The following is a 16,940-nucleotide window of genomic DNA, read 5'->3' as shown; positions in this document are numbered from 1 at the left end:
CGAGCCAGGACACCCGGATCAGCTGGGAAAGGTCAAAAGTTCAAGTATACCTGTCCTGATTACCCAAGTTGACAAATACAATGGATTGTCGATCTATAACCTCATGGCCTCGCCTGCAATCAATAACTCTCTTTTTGCACCTAAAATAGGCCTTTGTCATGGGCTTTTGTGATTATTAGCGTCAGATCATTTACTGTTTCTCCTCCATAGGAATAATAACACACTGCACTGGAGTGATGATTTCGGCACTATAACGTCAAAGATAGATAAGTTTGCTAACTTTTAAGAGCACTGAGTCAGCCCTCTAAAATGTTAAACATAATTTTTCTCGTAATCGATATATTTTCAATTGTACATAAAAGAGGGCTTTGTCTGTAGTGTCTTTGGTTCATATGCATGTGTACATTTACTTTGCTCGGCTTGCAGTACTTCAGTCAGCCGTAAAGTGTCTCTTTTGAACCGTGCTTACCGCGCCCTTATTGCAGTACTGAACGTATCCGCAACGTGTCTCTTTTGAACCGTGCGTGTGCATTACATCACCAAAATGGCGACTGAGCAGACAGCTGTTCGTCTGCTGCTGTCGAATCCGTCATCGATTTTCCTCGATTGTTCGGAGCTGCTGCTGCGATATGCCGAAAATATTATACGGTAAATACGCTGTTATCATCTTTATCAAGTGGTGCATATTTGGGAGCTAAATTGTGTCCGTTTTTTGTAAAATTCGCTCGATAAACAAAATGAGCCTGTTAGCCCCCCTCCCCCATCGCTCAACCCCTTTTTTTCCCAAATTTTTCGCATCGAAACTTCCGCCATTGAATGACTTTGCGCATTTTACTGTCCAGAAAAATGATTATACGTCAGTTCTTGCTTAACTTGTGAATCAAGATCTGAATCCAGCCTTTGAACCAAAACAGAAATGCTTCTGGTGGTCAAAAATATTAAAGGCAACCTAAGCAATATTAGGGCGCTGAAAGTCATATATTCAAAATCAATTTTTTTCTGATTTCTGTCCATAGTAAGTTTAGATAACACTATACCATCGAATATCGACCATCATGGAGCAAAAATGTGATGTCGTTGTGTGGTGGTAACTCATTGAAAATCTGTCAGTGAGCACTTGGAGGCCAGCCATCATTTCAAATCTTCCGAACATGCACGATTCTGACCGATAAATCCCGAACGCATCTGAAGAAATGATCACGTGGTCATGGCTCAATGTGCTTGGGCATTGTGACGTCACACGGCCGGAAGTTACCGAAAATTGTCGACAGGAAACCGTTACGGCTGGATTCTGGGCTGATTTTTGGGGGGACCCAATAAATAAAATACTCCTTTTGTGGCTTGCTTCTGTGCTATTTTTAAACGCCCAAAGTCTGAAATAATGATGCAGATGTGCTAGAATGGGGAAGCAAATGTCAGTTTCAACCTCACAAAACAGAATTGTTTTCCCCAGAATATTTCAAGTTTTACCCCCTGAAATCGCTTAGGGCACCTTTAACTTTCATTGAAACTATTGCAAATATGATACATTGTACTTTGCTTGACTTAAAGTTTGTTTTTAACACGTTTTGCATGTTTTCTGCTTGCAAAAGATACTATGTAGTTGATTTTTTGTTTGTGCCTTTTTAGAAATCCGCAGGAGCCAAAGTTCCGCACCATCCGGTTAGAAAACCAGGTGGTCCGGTCCCGGTTGGTACCCATTCCAGGCGCCCTAGACTGCCTGAAAGCGATGGGATTTACTCAGGTATGTGTGCAGTATATTGTGTATCATCTATGTACCCGATAAAGGCAGGTAAAGAAGATAAATGTAGTCCCGTAGCCTTTTTGAGGTCGTAAGGAACAGTGAGTTGTTATCCACTGTGTCTAGGGCACGGTATTGGTAGGTGTAGCCTATCGTTCTCCTTCCACTGCCTTTTACCTCCCCAGCCAAAGTCAGGTACCCATTTTTACACCTGTTTTGAGTGAGGTAAGTCATATCAAGTGCCTTTCTCAAAGACAAGACATCTTGCTAGGAATGCCAGGAATCGAACCTGTGACCTCTCAATCTTGTGCCTAGCCACTCAGCCATTCAATGCCATATTTACCTGGAAAGAGTAATTTAAAATTTGCCAGATATAGCAGGAGTAATCTAAGAGAAATGATTGTTATTGACATATTTGTGTGAAACACAAGCATGAGCTCTGATTGGCGCGGAGTCACATTCTTTGCGGAATGAAATTGTGATGCTTTGTTGATTCAAACCCACAACCTTGTGATCCACTAGCAGCCTTGAAACACTACACCATGGTCCATGCCAGACTATTACAGTAACTCTATTCTTTCTTGTTTTCTTTCAGAGAGAAGAAAAGTTGGTACTTCTACCCGATACACCTCTGGACGATGTGATCAAAATCCGTGACCAGATCACAGTAGAGAGGCTGAAGAAACTTAGCCCGGCACAACAGAACGCTCAGGCTGCTGAAACGTCTGCTCAGGCCACGTCTCAGCCTGGGGGAGCCGCCAGAGAGCCTGCGGCTAGTGCAGTCACTGAAATGTCTTCCGTACCTGCGCAGACCACCCCTCAAAGTCAAGTGGTACAGCCCAGCAACAACATACTGGTAAATGATATAGAAGACTGAAAGTTTCATTCAATTCTACCACTGGATTACAATATAAAAATATCAGATATTTCAGATGTCCATCCAACTGATATTTTCATATTGAAATCCAGTGGTATAGATTGAATTGAAATTTCAGTCTTCAATTTCCTGGATGACTAATATGAGTTGAACACAAACCATTACGAATTAACTAGCCCCCTGCTGTAGTTGCAATGTGTGGCCCTTGAGGGCTATAGAAATGGAGATGGGTAACATTACTGCCTCTATGCATCTAGAGGTGTATTTAGGATTTAAAATTTATTTATGTATTTGTTTGGCTGTTCAGGACTCACAGCCAGAGCTCACTAGTGTCCAACTACTAGTAGCCTATGGCTATTACAAAGGGCTAGCCCTGCTGACAAAGACAAGTTATTACAATAGAATGTTGACATGGACATCATAACAATGTATAACTTTTAACTAACCTTTTAGCACACTGAAGTAGCCGTTTGGCATCCTATCCCCTATTGGTTACAGAGTTAGGCAGCAGGGAGAAGGTTAAAAAATTTTCTACTTTTGTTCAAACCCAGGCGTCTGAGAGACAGTTCTATGCAAGACTGGAGTCCAGTTTTCAGCACGTTCTTCTATACGAGGACCCTGTTCTTCAAGCGAAGGCTCGCAGTCTCATACCTGAGGAGGAACTGAGAGCTAAGGCACAGGAGAAGTTAAAGGTTCTAGAAGAGCTGGAGAAAGAGGAGACAAAAACTGGTAAGGAAAAATATTGTGGGAGAAAAAAAATTATAATTTCTTCTTTCATATTGTTAGATGTCAAAAGTTTAGGTAAATTGTACAAAGCCAACATTTATATGTTAGAAAATTTACTAAATCATAGTCCATTGAATTTGTAGATGTACATTTTGAATTTTTGTTTCCTTAAAACAGAAAACTTGTTCTATCTATACACACTGACAAGGATACATGTATTTAGATTGGCTCCCAACTAAAGGGGAGTTGTCCAGTACAACAACAAGAACAAGAACCAATGACAGCAAAATATAAAATTTCCTAATTATCTTTAACAGTAATAGCATTACTAGTATCAGTGACATTTGACTTCAGGAAAAAAACAAAAGAAGATTGTCTATTTGGTGCATTAAATACAATGTAATGCATCATGCTATTGTTGTTGAAAATAATCAGTAAATATTGTTTTTTGGTGTCATACATGTAGGCACATGTAGGCACCTTTAGCACACTGAAGTAGCCGTTTGGTACCCCATTCTCTATTGGTTACAGAGTTAGGCAGCAGGGAGAAGGTTAAAATGCCAGTGCAAAAAAAAAATCATGTGATCTAGGACTGTAATATAATATCTTTCTCTTCTTGTAGACAACAGCCCACCCCCTCTCACCTTAGAAGACCTCATCTTGCCCGAGCTTCGCCGTTGGTTCAAAAAGGATTTCTTTAAATGGGTAGACAAGGCGCCGTGCGATGGATGTGGGGGGAGAACGACGGCTGCTGGAATGGCCAACCCCACCCCCGCCGAGCAGATGTGGCAGGCTGGGAGGGTGGAGCTGTATCATTGCGCAACCTGTCAGAGACAAACACGCTTTCCAAGGTGATTTTTTTTCTCACTTAGGCCATGTTGATTCGATTACCGGTATATAGAAGACATCCGCGTCCAAGTCTTGTCGATTTCCACAAAACGCCAAGTCATAACGAAGAAAATTACCACAAAACACAGCTCATGAGCCAGTCAGATGTATTTGGTTACATTAACTGGTTTATGTCTGTTCAACTTAGTCTTGAAAACCTAACATTAAAACAGAGACCAACTCTGCATTATTGTGCTGTTCTGTAGGTATAACCACCCAGGCAAACTGCTGGAGACCCGGCGTGGTCGATGTGGAGAGTGGGCCAACTGTTTCACCCTTCTCTGTCGGTCCCTCGGGTATGAGGCTAGACATGTGGTAGACTGGACAGGTAGGTCAGGACTTATATTACATGTACTAGTAATGTATTGTTACTACTGTACTTGTAGTCATACCCGAGTATGGCCTAGGTATTGTCAGGCCACCCTAATTTATTTCTTTGGTTCTCAGTCGGACTCAGAGTTTCTCTCTATATATGTAACAATTACCTGGTAGCCTTTTATGTCAATCAATTTTCATGCTGTCCCAGTGTCTGGTATAAGAAAAAAAAAACAGTGCATGTGTGTGGAGATCATATGTACATGTGTGTGTAATTAATAGGGAAACAAGGTATCCTCTGGGCATCCCTGCAAAATAATTTCCTTGTATTCTTAGTGTAGGGCGCCCAGAAGACGCCCTGACCCTCTGCTAGCTAATAGCCTGATGCTAAATGTTTCAGACCATTGCTGGACGGAATGTTACTCCACCTCCCAGCAGCGCTGGCTTCACCTTGACGGAGAGAAGTACTACGACAAACCGCTCGTCTACGAAGCGGGCTGGAAGAAAAAACTCACCTACATCATCGCCTACTCAAAAGATGAGGTTCGTTCCTTCGTTTGATCATAACGTTTTCGTTTGTGTTTTTTTATTAGACCACGTTTAGACTGAGTGCTTTTCGAATTCTCAACAACGCTGGGTCCATGTCGATCCATGTGAGAACGTTAGCGACAAACCGTTGATGTACGAAGCCGGCTGGAGCAAGAAGTTGAGTTACGTTGTCGCCTTTTCTCACCAGGAGGTATGTTTTTCCCGTGTTTTGGTGATGATAACAACGTGAAATTTAGTGTGGTGGTGGTTTAGACAACAGTACAAGACAAAACGTGCAAAATCTAACTATAATACACATACCATGATTTGTGTATTAGCATGAAAGTTGATCTGAGTTGGTAAATTCCATAATGAAAAATAGACTATTTTACAACTCGAATTTCACTCACCAAAAGTTTTGACTGAATGTCTTGTCTACTTCAGAAGAAGAATAGTAGGAAAACCCAAAACATCCCAAATGCAAAGCAGGCAGTACTCTGTCCTCTAAGCTATTGCACCAGTTTTACCTATACTATGTGAGGTTCAAATACTTGAAGCACATTTATAGTAGCATGCATAGTCCTCAGGTTAGCGACAATGCCTCTGGACCAAGAAGTTGGGAGTTCGAATCCCGGCTATGTCATTCACCTGACTTGCACACTACTGAAAAGGGTCACAGTCCTTAGGACAGGACATTTAGCCGTGGTCCACTAATCATTGTACTTGTTAAAAAGAGCTAGGAGAATTTAGGAGAATTTCCCCGTACAGTGAGCCTGTAAATACTGTACATAGCGTCTGTCTTCTTTGTCACAACCTGTGGAAAAATAGCTCTTCAGTGAGCTAAATTGGTTCAAGATCATTACTTCTTTCAATTTGTGTTTTTCACTTTGATTCCTTTTCAGATCCGTGACGTGACTTGGAGGTATTCCTGTCGGCACCAAGAAGTCTGCGCCAGGAGGAAGGAGTGTAGGGAGAGCTGGCTGAGGGAAACGGTCACCAGGATGAATGAAAAGGTAAACGTAAAGATAGTATAAAGAATTTCTTTATTTGTTTCAAGTTATTACTGACGTCAGTTTGTATATGACACTTATTTATGTTACTGAACTACTGACTGTGTTGTTTATGTTGTTGGATGGAAAATAAATTATAAAAAAAAAAAAAGAGAAAAAAAAAAAAAAGAATTTCTTTATTCACAACTACTGTACTTTTATGAGCCGACATTTCAATGATCATCTGTCACCTTCCCCAAGGCAGTAAGACTGACCCTACACTGCAGGTTGGTTTCTCTTCAGTGTTAGAATGTGATCCCAAACGATAAGTATTGACTGCATTCTTAAGAAGTAGCTTGCAATTCTATATAATTATTGTTTTGTCTCTTGGTATTGTTTCTTGACAGCATCTATGTAAATATGAATATACCTAACGTTTTGGGCTGGCATTTGTAACACTGCAGTTACACTGTAAGTCATAATGACTTAATAGGCATCATGTTTCATCTCAGGATAGACAACTACTTTATCTTACATCTTCCTTAAATTTGTAGTTTCTTTGCAAATTTGTTCATTGTTTTTTTCCAGAGACAGGCAGGACTGTCCCAGGAGAGGAAAGACGAGTTGGTGAGAAGGTTTCTTGTAGAGCTGGTGGAGTTCATCTCACCCCGCCGGCCTGGAGAGAAGGAGATGGGAGGGAGAACTACAGGCTCGGTCGCATGGAGGCTGGCACGGGGGGAACTGGGCACACAAAAAGACAAGTCAAAAGTAACCTACAGTCTGTATCTGTATCTGTATAAATAGCCAGTATAACTTCAGTGTCACAAACCAGCTTCTGTATCTGTATAGCTGGTATAACCGCCCTTCGGCGTAACACACCAGTTTCTGTATACGTATAGCCGGTATAAATGCCCTTCGGCATAATGCACCAGCGTCTGTATCTGTATAGCCAGTATAACCGCCCTTCAGCGTGACACACCAGCTTCTGTATCTGTATAGCTGGTATAACCGCCCTTCGGCGTAACACACCAGCTTCTGTATCTGTATAGCTGGTATAACCACCCTTCGGTGTAACACACCAGCTTCTGTATCTGTATAGCCGGTATACCCTTTGGCGTAACACACCAGCTTCTGTATCTGTATAGCCGGTATACCCTTTGGCGTAACACATCAGCTTCTGTATCTGTATAGCCGGTATAACCGCTCTTTGGCGTAACACACCAGCTTCTGTATCTGTATTGCTGGTATACCCTTTGGCGTAACACACCAGCTTCTGTATCTGTATTGCTGGTATACCCTTTGGCGTAACACACCAGCTTCTGTATCTGTATAGCCAGTATTAACGCCCTTTGGCATAACACACCAGCTTCACAGGCACGCGGCGCGGCAGTAGGTGGTTATATCACGCCGATCAACCTGTTACATCAAACCTTGGAAAATCTTGCTGTAAGAAAGCTATAAGTCAAACCTATACAAGTGACCACCTCTACATGAGGCCCACCTGACAAATGTGACCACTTTTTTGGTGGTCCTTTGATAACCCTGTCTTTAGTGACCACCTGTCCACTAGTCTTCTTGGGCAGGTTTGACTGTAGTTGTGATAATGTTTACCGGTTAAAGAATATTTGATGTCTGAAATAGTTTGATAATGTAAGGGCCAACATTTGAATGGGGACAGGTTTCAGATTGCATGTATTTTGCAGAATCAATTTGACGAGTGAACAAGAGTTAGAATAGGTTGACACCATGCTAAATTTCTGTTAACCCCCCACAGGCCGAGCCGCATGTGTTCAGACTGAGTGAACAGGAGAAGAAAGGGCGGCTGTTCCATCTAGTGTACTGCACCGCCAACGACAAGTACACGCGGCTCTACAACAACGTGGACATGAAGGTGGGCTGGCAGAACTGGGCACACACGGTACAGGATGTCTTCAGGAAAGAAGAGCACGACTGGAATATGGTGAGTTACTACAGTCACTTGCAACTTAAGGGCTGTGTGCTAGTATGGGGTACCATGTACATGTTTGTACCATGACTTCAATGTAGTATTGAAAGTTAACAAAATAGCACCTGTATGAATTATGAATCTTTAGCCGTCTGTTTTTGCAAAATGAATTTTCATGTGGCGTTTCCTTAATGCTGTTTATCCAGTTTTTCTACAGAAGACATCAGATAACGTTACAGATTTGTCGCACCAGAAAAGCTGCCTGTTTAATCATTAACTGATTGTCCACCATTTTGTTCTGTTGCAGTGCTACCTTGCCAGGACAGAGGGCGCTACTACAGGTTCTGTGAGTTGGAAGTTTGATCTGAGCAAGGAGGTTTTGATCTGAGTGGTTCAGGTCTGTGTGTATAGGAAAATAGGTTGTGACACATAGTTAGACTAATTGTTCACCTTTTTTTTTTTTTGTTGCAGTGCTACCTTGCCAGGACAGAGGGCGCTACTACAGGTTCCGTGAGTTGGAAGCTTGACCTGAGTGGTTCAGGACTGTGTGTACAGGAGATAAAAGTGGTGGCACGGAGTCAGACCTTTGAAAACGGCTCTATATCCTGGCAGCTATGCTCTGGCGACAAGTGCATTCTGTTGAACGGAGGTTAGTTTGTCTTATTTTCAAATCAATGGTACCATTCTTATGATGCATATGTCCCTGTGGTGTAGGTGGTTAGCAATTCTGCTGTTTCGCCAATGGACCAAATTCCAAGGAAGTAAAATCGAAGCCTGACGGATTGCTTGTTTGTATGTGCACAGCATAACTCAATTAAGAAGCTGTGGATGAATCTTGATTTCATATGGTATGTGGGTAGGTTTCAGCAAAACGAAGGACAAGTTCGATTCTTTGCCTCCTGGCTGCTTTCTATGGTACTGCAGCAGGATCTCTCATTTTGATATCTAACGTACATGCTCTTTTTTTATTCCATCTTTTCAGTATTCTGAATTTCATCCTCCTACTTTGTATGTACGGTTTTGCGCCCAGGTCTGGACACGGCTGGAAAAGAGTCACATTGTCCTTTCAGATGGGGACATAAAGCCGGCAGCCTCTTGTATAAGAGAGCTTATGGCATCAAACCTCTGCACATAAAAGAACCCAACACACTTATCGAAAAAAGTAGGGGTGACCCGGTCTGCCTGGCTGAAAAGCGAGCTGTAGTGAAACAGTATTACACTACCACTAGCTACTGAGAAGAGCATCATGCTTCACCTCAATTGAGGATGACTATTTTGTCTTTTACTTTACTATCCTTCAGATGCTGAAGGCACAAAGACCAGGGACCTGGAGGGCGTGACCAGCTTCACCCTGACGGCAGATCTCCGGGGCGGCCGGGGGGACCACGCCTGGCAACACGCACAGCTGTTCAGACAGGCGCTGGACAGGATGGAGGAGTTCCCACTGGACATACAAGTCCACCTCAAACCTCTGTAGAGGGTTTGCATGCCCTTTTCTATGAGGTCTTACATAGGGGTGGATACCAGTTCGCTGGACCTGATTCGGACCTTTATAACATCCAAGAACCGAGTCTAAAAAACCTGAAAGCCGAAAACCTGAATAAGTACAAATATATTTTCTATTTTGTTTGATTTAGAAGTGTTTTGAATCTCCCCTCTGTCAAAAAAGGCATTTATGATAACTGAAACATTCAAATATCAACCACTGGTTTATCTTGAAAGTCTTCTGACCAAGAAACTTTTTCTAGTTGTGCGTGTCAGTATCAATTCTGTATGCTTAGTATTGGTCAAATAAAACAAAACATCAACTGGACAGGATCAGGTCCAGGTTCAGGTCCGGACCTGAACCTAAATCTCTGGACCTAAACTTGGACTTGGACCTTATTAAGCCAAACCGGTACCCACCCCTAGTGTTACAAGCTATTTTAATTCTAATGTAGCCGGCCCACTCTTATTCAATGTTAATAAGCATTGTCGGTAAATTATTCATGGAGCGTTATTGGTCTCTTTAATTCTGATTAGAAAATTGTTTTTTATCTTCATTATCTAGCATTTTTAATGAATTGTTTGTATTGGGTATCACAAAGTCAAAACCAGATTGCCCAAAAGTCACAACGTAGAGTCAAGGTGTGTCTGTATCTGCAAAATTGTTTTTCCAGACACCCGATAAATATAACGGAACAATCCAATGGAATCAGTCGGATTTGGAACACTAATTATACTGTATATCTTGAAATATTCACGGTGGTTTTGTTTCCGCAGTTTTTGCTGTGACCAGTCACCTGTCCACTGTAAATTCATGACACCTTGAGTATGCAATCCAATGTACATTTTACTTTTATCGCAAAATTAATGAAATTATCATAATGAATTTAGAGTGTGCTCTCCAAGTCCAACCCAACTTAAACTGGACATACAGGGTGAAGGAGCATACAAACTTTACAAGGTTATTATTATTATTATTATCACCAACTTGTGAACTTCAGGCATTACACTTAGTCTCAGGCATTAAACCTCTGCATGTAAAAGAACCCAACACACTTATCAAGAAGAGTAGGGGTGACCCAGTGTGCTTGGCTGAAAACCGAAGCCGCACTGCACTACCACTAGCTGCTTGGAAAAGCATTATGCTTCACCTCAATTGAGAATGACTGCATTACTTTGCTAATCTAAACTTTTTGCCTTCTTGTATATGTGAAAATATAGTCATATTAGTCATGCAAATATGACAATAACTCATACAAATGTTAACACTATGCAATATATGTTTATTTCAACTACTATATATACTGAACAAAGCCACATGACACCATGCTACACTATACTATATCACTCTCTACCATCTAGGGCCTACAACTGTTTAACTTGAAGAAAATATTCATCAATGCATTTACAAATGTACATGGTTTTACACACCAGGGCCAAAGCTAGAAATATTACACCACACCAGGGCTGTCTCCAGGACCCGTCCCTCCGTCCTGGGACGGAAATGTTCTTTTTGGGACCGACAAAAATTTTACACTGTCCATTAAGAAAATCTGAGCGTCATGACGTGATATTGATGCAAAAATGTGTTTTCGTTAGCTTGAAATGAAAGTTTAACAATGAAAATTAACAAAATGGGCTCACAAATAAAGAGAGAGACAGAAAATAATTAAAGCTGGAGACAACCCTGCATCAGACACTAACAAATGTTCTATAATACTAGAAATCCAGTTAACATATTAAGTCCCCTTAACTCCTTTCTTTCCTCTTTATAGACAGCATACTGGCTTGTTGTCCTGATTTTTATAACTATATATTAAGAATAAACACTTAACCCTCCAACTACAAATCTAATTACTAAACTTCAAGTTAGGGAGAACGTATGATTCCCTACCAAGTTCACAGCTGCGTAAAAGGCTGTTTCCGGATATCAATAACACCTATGATACATTTTTATATGATATTCATCTATTTTACTGGAACAACACACAGCACTCATAATGTATCATGATATTGACATAAATGTAATGTGCAAGTACATATGATAAGTCATGGTGTAGTTAAGGTACCTTGTAATCACAAACAATATGAATAAATATTATTGAATAATATGTGAATAATACAAACAGTCAAAAAGATTATTATGACAATATTGGTAGAGAGTATCACCCCCTATATATGTATATAAGCTGCATAGTGAATGGCACTAGAGATAGAATACTTGCAGGCACATACATTTGATTTGTTGGCAGGTAAATTCCATAAATACTTGTGTTCTATGGTTGTAGAATACTCTATAAATATAATAGAATATGCCAAAAACCATATCTCTAAATTCTCGATAAATGGTCCAGCAGGTTATATTTTGCATACAACTGCATATTCTTGAATAGCAATTTACCAGAAATGTTTTTCCCCCACTATAAGCAATACATGTACCACCTTTACCTACAGTGTACTGTAATGACTACAGTGTACCATCTAGCCTTTTTCCAAACCATTAAGTACAAAGTTGATGCATTTCTGCACTTAAAGATGAAAGTTCACACTGCTTGAGCAAGAGAGTGATAATGAACTTCATCACTAACACCAGTAGAGACTAGCCGGTTTGCTAACAGTTGCACAATCAAAGTGGTTGGAAGAAGAAGATTAAGATGTGGATGTGAGCTCATTCTTGTAGAATTTAAGCTCTGTGCTATGTTCACTATTTGCTTACACCACTACCAGCAGTAGAGCAAAGCCAGTTCACTACATTTCACCCTAGCCTCTACCACGCCATGTGGATCGCTGGAAAAAATAGTAGAAATTAGCCAAATAGAGTGAATATTATGCTAAGGGAGTCGGCTATGGAGAGAGGGCCCAATATGCCATCCACAGGTCGCAAACTGTAACTTCTTTAGCGAACTAACTTCTCTGACATGCTATCCGTCTATTTGGCCAATTTCTATGATCTTTTCAGCGACCCGTGGAGCCTGGTAGAGGCTAATTTCACCCCCACAATCTCAGTAGTTAGAAGAAGCAGGTTCAGACCCCTTGTGCAGGCGTGGACGTGAGCTCATTGTTGTTGGACATGTAGCCATACTGGTTGATCACAATGGGCTCTGTGTCTTCCTTAGAACCGCCCCGTGAGAACCTGTAGAACAATACAGTTTTCTACATTACCTTGATGAAGGTTAGACATCCAGGTAATATGATAGGCAAGAAAACAGTTACTCAAGCAACTGGATAGATTTTGGAAATTTATCAAAAATGTATCCAGTTGCTTGAGTAACTGTTTTCTTGCTTATTTGCTACATTGTTTAATGTACTGTAAATGCAGAAATGTTCGTGGGAATTTAGTTTCGCGTTAGGGAGAAAATGGACTGTTTGCGGTGGTTTTGAGTTCGCGTTTGAAACAATAGTAGCGCTACAGTCGCATAATTGAACGGCTTTTCGCGGTGGCTTTAAGTTCGCGGTAAAGAATCCAAAAATCACGTACATTTCTGTACTTACAGTATCCTTGCTGTGAGAAAGGTGAGGGTTGTACACGACCTTAAAATGATGCAATATCATGTGCAAAGATCACAGCCTTTGCTATTTGCAGGTGACATTGCATCATTGTTCAATCATCTGCAAGGCAGGTGGCACTCCCTATGTACTTCAATAATGGTGTTACATTTCAAATTCAACTTGTTTTCTGGCAGAGTTTTGTAAGTTTCACAGACCTACAGACCATCTTTCTCTACGTGCCATTTTGGCCATTGAAAACAGGTGTCTGCAAAATTCCCTAGATTTCTGGTGAGAGCTCTGTGCAATTTCATAACAGCCGTTTTCTTTTTCCTAAAGCAACCAAGTTTCATTTTACTCAAGAAAACACCATACTGCAGACCTACGTTTGCTGAAAGGTATGCATAAAAAGAGCTTGATGATGATTTTGACTTGATCAAAGTTCAACAGAGAAGGCTCGTTCCCTGAATGTCGCAAAAACAGCTTGAGGCATCACCTGCGAGGTTCTTGATCGGTGACCTATTTAGTAATGGATAAATGAAGCATAATGATATTCAATTTACAATGTGAGATCAAGGAGGTTATATAGCTTGGTGAGATACACATTACCCCCTATGGCTTTCTCTTTCCTATAGCTGTCAAATTTCATTTCACTCAATGAAGACATTACACTACAGTGGTTTTCTAAAAGCGTTGCATTAAAAGAATTTGAGAATGTCTTCGACAGGCAAGGCTCGTCCCCTGAATGTTACCAAAAATGGGTTCATGATCGGTGACCCTTTTTAATAAATCAATGAAGCATAATACAAATGAATAAATTGTCTGGATTTTCAGACGATCTCTCACTTTGTTGCCCTGCAGCAGTCTAGATATACCTGTTTGATCGTCGCATAGATTATACTGTAAATGCAGACATGTTCGCGGTGGTTTTATTTTCGCGGTGAACTCTTTGCCGCGAACTTAAAATCACCGCGAAAAGCCGTTCCATTTTGTGACTGTAGCGCTACTATTGTTTCAGACGCCAGCGCAAAACCACTGTGAACACTCAATTTTCTCCCTACCGCGAAATCAAATCCCCGCGAACATTTCTGCATTTACAGTATGACCATATGCATGGCCAGGTGTTTAAGTCACAATCCCACCATTGTAGTCCCATTGTCTTGTGTGGTGCATATATCCAAATAGAGGTAACAGGGTCGTATATTTAATCCAAATATGCAACTCTAAGGCAAACTAGAAAAGATAAGGCTTCTGTTAAACCACAAAGGAATGCCAATTAAGCAGCTAGCCATCACAGACAAGAATAACACTGTGTCTGTCTGCCAATCTCAAAAAGACACGTGTCCTTAGACAACATTTGCTCCATGACACAGCGACATTTGCACAGCTATTCACTCAGCCGTACTATGCACTCAACCATACTATAGTCACTTCAATGGAAACGTGTGATATTTGCAGTTATACATTGAAACGTATAATGTAAATGCAAAAATGTTCGTGGTGGTTTTATGTTCGCGGCGACCGTTTCACCGCAAACTTAAAACCACCGCAAACATTTTTGTCCAATATTGTGGCGGTATGTGACTATAGCGCTGCCACGAACTTAAAACCACCGCAAACACTCCATTTTTCCCATAGCGCGAAATCAAAACCACAGAACTTTATCATATCCAGCTTTTTTTAATGTTAACTAAATGCATATGCCATTCATAACATTTACATTTGTTGTAATGTTTGTATCAAAGTTGTCTGCCCCACCATAGCTTTAATCATATGGTATTATAAGCTAGTACAGACAAGCCATTAGCAAAATCCTATGCCTTGTACGCGATGCCTAACACACGCGCGTATATTTGAAAAAAAAATATTTCACTCCGTGACCAGTCCGTCTCTTGTTAAAATTCTGTTCACACTTAAAGGCTGGCGTACGTGAAAAACCAAACGTAAAATCAGTTTGGGGTACATGTACGTTGTGTGACGCAAGTTATTTGGTACAATGTCGCTGCGGTATTCCTCACACTTGGCATTCATCCAGACATACTGATAGTGATACAGAGACGGTTGTTTTTCTGTACAAGCGGCCATGACCCTCAAACGAGATACCCCATTTCTTTCTAATCTTCAATTTCTAGACCTAGGATGTTTATTAAGCGCAGTGTTCAACAAAACTTGCGATTTTTTTCCAGAAATAAGAAATGTTAGGGTTCTTTTGATAGCGGTTGGCGCATTTCTTGCATACCGATAGAAATTTCGCGAAGGTTTAAAGGTAACACGACGCATTAGAGGAATCAATGACTGACCATGTATTGGGCGGTCCGGTGTGGAGATTGTTGTTGGTCAGAACTCCTGGCTTCACCTGTGCTGCGAGGCTGTCTTCTTCGTCTTCGAGACGCACAGGTGTCGTCAGTGACGCGTCATCGGCCTCGAAGCAGTCGGCACACCACATGTGGAGCCCAAGGAAGAATAGGAAAAACCCAATCAGAAGCAGCGCAGGCCCCAGTATCATGAGAAACATGTTGCCGTTCCAGACGCCTTCTACGTAATACCCCAACACAGCCATGATGGTACCGGGGAAGAAGGTCACTACCCCGAGGGCGCATAGGATTTTCCCGAGGTTGTCCACCTTCAGGGTCCATGCGTCGACCTGTCGCCGGGCCTGCTGGCGCTCCTTCCCCGGGCCTCCCTCAACGTCCCCCCGTGAGAGAGTCCGTAGGTTCTCCCGTAAGGATCGCTCCGACCCCACACCCATGGTGAAGGCTTCTAGACTCCCGTAGGAGCTAGATTACCAACCGATTTTGAGATGTCAGTTCTGAAAACGCACAGATTTGAGGAGAAACAGTTCTACATCGCACCGCAGGAGCATAATATTTACCTATTGCGTCATGGCGCTTTTGTGTGTCGCAAGGGCTACATTTTACCCGGCATGCACTGGGTCTTACGTGGACGTGGATCGAATTGCAAAGTTTTCAGAATGAAATAACCAAGTCGACGTCCTTTTCACTGGGTGCTCTTTTTTTACCAGAAATACGTGGTGAAATATGCACAAAATGATTCAGAGTCATGCATTTTCATTACACTGGTGGCAGCAGTGGGCTTTGACGATGTTTCATTCTGGTATATGGGTTATTTGTTACGTCTATTGTGTGCAATATCCGCACGTCTAATGGGAAAAAAGGAGGGGCAAGGTGAACGTTCGTGGAAATGTAGGTTATGTTTAATTAAGTTGAAGTCCTTTCGTCACCATATGGGGCCCATCCATGTTTCTATAGCCCCGGGGCCACACAGATCATAAGTCTAAAATCTTGGTTTTTAATCTCTTTGCAGGACTTAGAGTGTTTGAAGACCAGAACCTCCCTGTGTATTGTATCAAAGTACGCATGTGACTTCATCAAGACTATGGGTGTTCAGCACTTCGCCGAGAAACTTCGAATCTTCTGGAACGTCGCTAGGCACTGTAACATTCACTCTTAACGCAAGATACAAGTGTGTAAAACAATGAAACTTTCTGCCAACAATGAATTAATTGGTAGCTGGCAAAGGGCAGTAGTGTTCATTCTGGAATTTGTTACGTCTATTATGTGCACTAGCCGTACCTCTACTGGGAAAACAAGTTCGTAGAAATCTCATTATGTTAAATTAAGTTGAAGTCCTTTCTTCACCATATGGCGCCCATCCCTGTTTCTATAGCCCCGGGACCACACAAATCATAAGTCTTGAATGTTGGTTTTGACTCTCTTTGCAAAGGCCTGGACCTTCCCGTGTAATGTACTGTAGGTTTGCGGAGAAACTTCGCATCTTACGGTACATCTCCCGGCACTATAGTGTAGCAAACAGTCACAAGATAGAACTGCAGTCAAACCTGTACATTAGTTACCACCTCTACATAAGGACCACCTGGCCATTGATATACTGTCAGACCTGTGCGAGTGACCACCTCTACATAAGGACCACCTGGTTAAT

At 41.5% G+C, this 16,940-nt stretch overlaps 2 protein-coding genes across 2 annotated transcripts; one reads left to right on the top strand and one right to left on the bottom strand.

The window, feature by feature from the left end:
* The first annotated feature begins 536 nt into the window (after positions 1 to 536).
* LOC136420358 (peptide-N(4)-(N-acetyl-beta-glucosaminyl)asparagine amidase-like) lies at positions 537 to 11,941 on the top strand. Its single transcript, XM_066407221.1, has 12 exons — positions 537 to 648; positions 1,630 to 1,744; positions 2,337 to 2,597; positions 3,170 to 3,347; positions 3,967 to 4,195; positions 4,439 to 4,560; positions 4,948 to 5,090; positions 5,978 to 6,088; positions 6,653 to 6,832; positions 7,839 to 8,024; positions 8,481 to 8,658; positions 9,311 to 11,941. Exons 1-12 carry the CDS (start codon positions 545 to 547, stop codon positions 9,484 to 9,486), a joined length of 1,983 nt encoding a protein of 660 aa, XP_066263318.1. The 5' UTR covers positions 537 to 544; the 3' UTR covers positions 9,487 to 11,941.
* Positions 10,764 to 15,886, bottom strand: LOC136420359 (uncharacterized). The gene is made up of 2 exons (XM_066407222.1): positions 15,281 to 15,886; positions 10,764 to 12,627 (listed from the first exon to the last, which is right to left on the bottom strand). Exons 1-2 carry the CDS (start codon positions 15,727 to 15,729, stop codon positions 12,519 to 12,521), a joined length of 558 nt encoding a protein of 185 aa, XP_066263319.1. The 5' UTR covers positions 15,730 to 15,886; the 3' UTR covers positions 10,764 to 12,518.
* Between the last annotated feature and the right edge of the window lie 1,054 nt (positions 15,887 to 16,940).

The sequence above is a fragment of the Branchiostoma lanceolatum genome, chromosome 15 (assembly GCF_035083965.1).
Source record: "Branchiostoma lanceolatum isolate klBraLanc5 chromosome 15, klBraLanc5.hap2, whole genome shotgun sequence".
Lineage (NCBI taxonomy): Eukaryota > Metazoa > Chordata > Leptocardii > Amphioxiformes > Branchiostomatidae > Branchiostoma > Branchiostoma lanceolatum.
This window is presented reverse-complemented; position numbering and strand designations above follow the sequence as displayed.

Coding starts and splice junctions, on each gene's coding strand:
- LOC136420358 (XM_066407221.1), top strand. CDS start 545: ATGGCGACTGAGCAGACAGCTGTTCGTCTGCTGCTGTCGAATCCGTCA. Junction 3,348..3,966: donor GAAAGAGGAGACAAAAACTG/GTAAGGAAAAAT, acceptor CTCTTCTTGTAG/ACAACAGCCCACCCCCTCTC. Junction 6,833..7,838: donor CACAAAAAGACAAGTCAAAA/GTAACCTACAGT, acceptor AACCCCCCACAG/GCCGAGCCGCATGTGTTCAG.
- LOC136420359 (XM_066407222.1), bottom strand. CDS start 15,729: ATGGGTGTGGGGTCGGAGCGATCCTTACGGGAGAACCTACGGACTCTC. Junction 12,628..15,280: donor ACCGGACCGCCCAATACATG/GTCAGTCATTGA, acceptor ATTGTTCTACAG/GTTCTCACGGGGCGGTTCTA.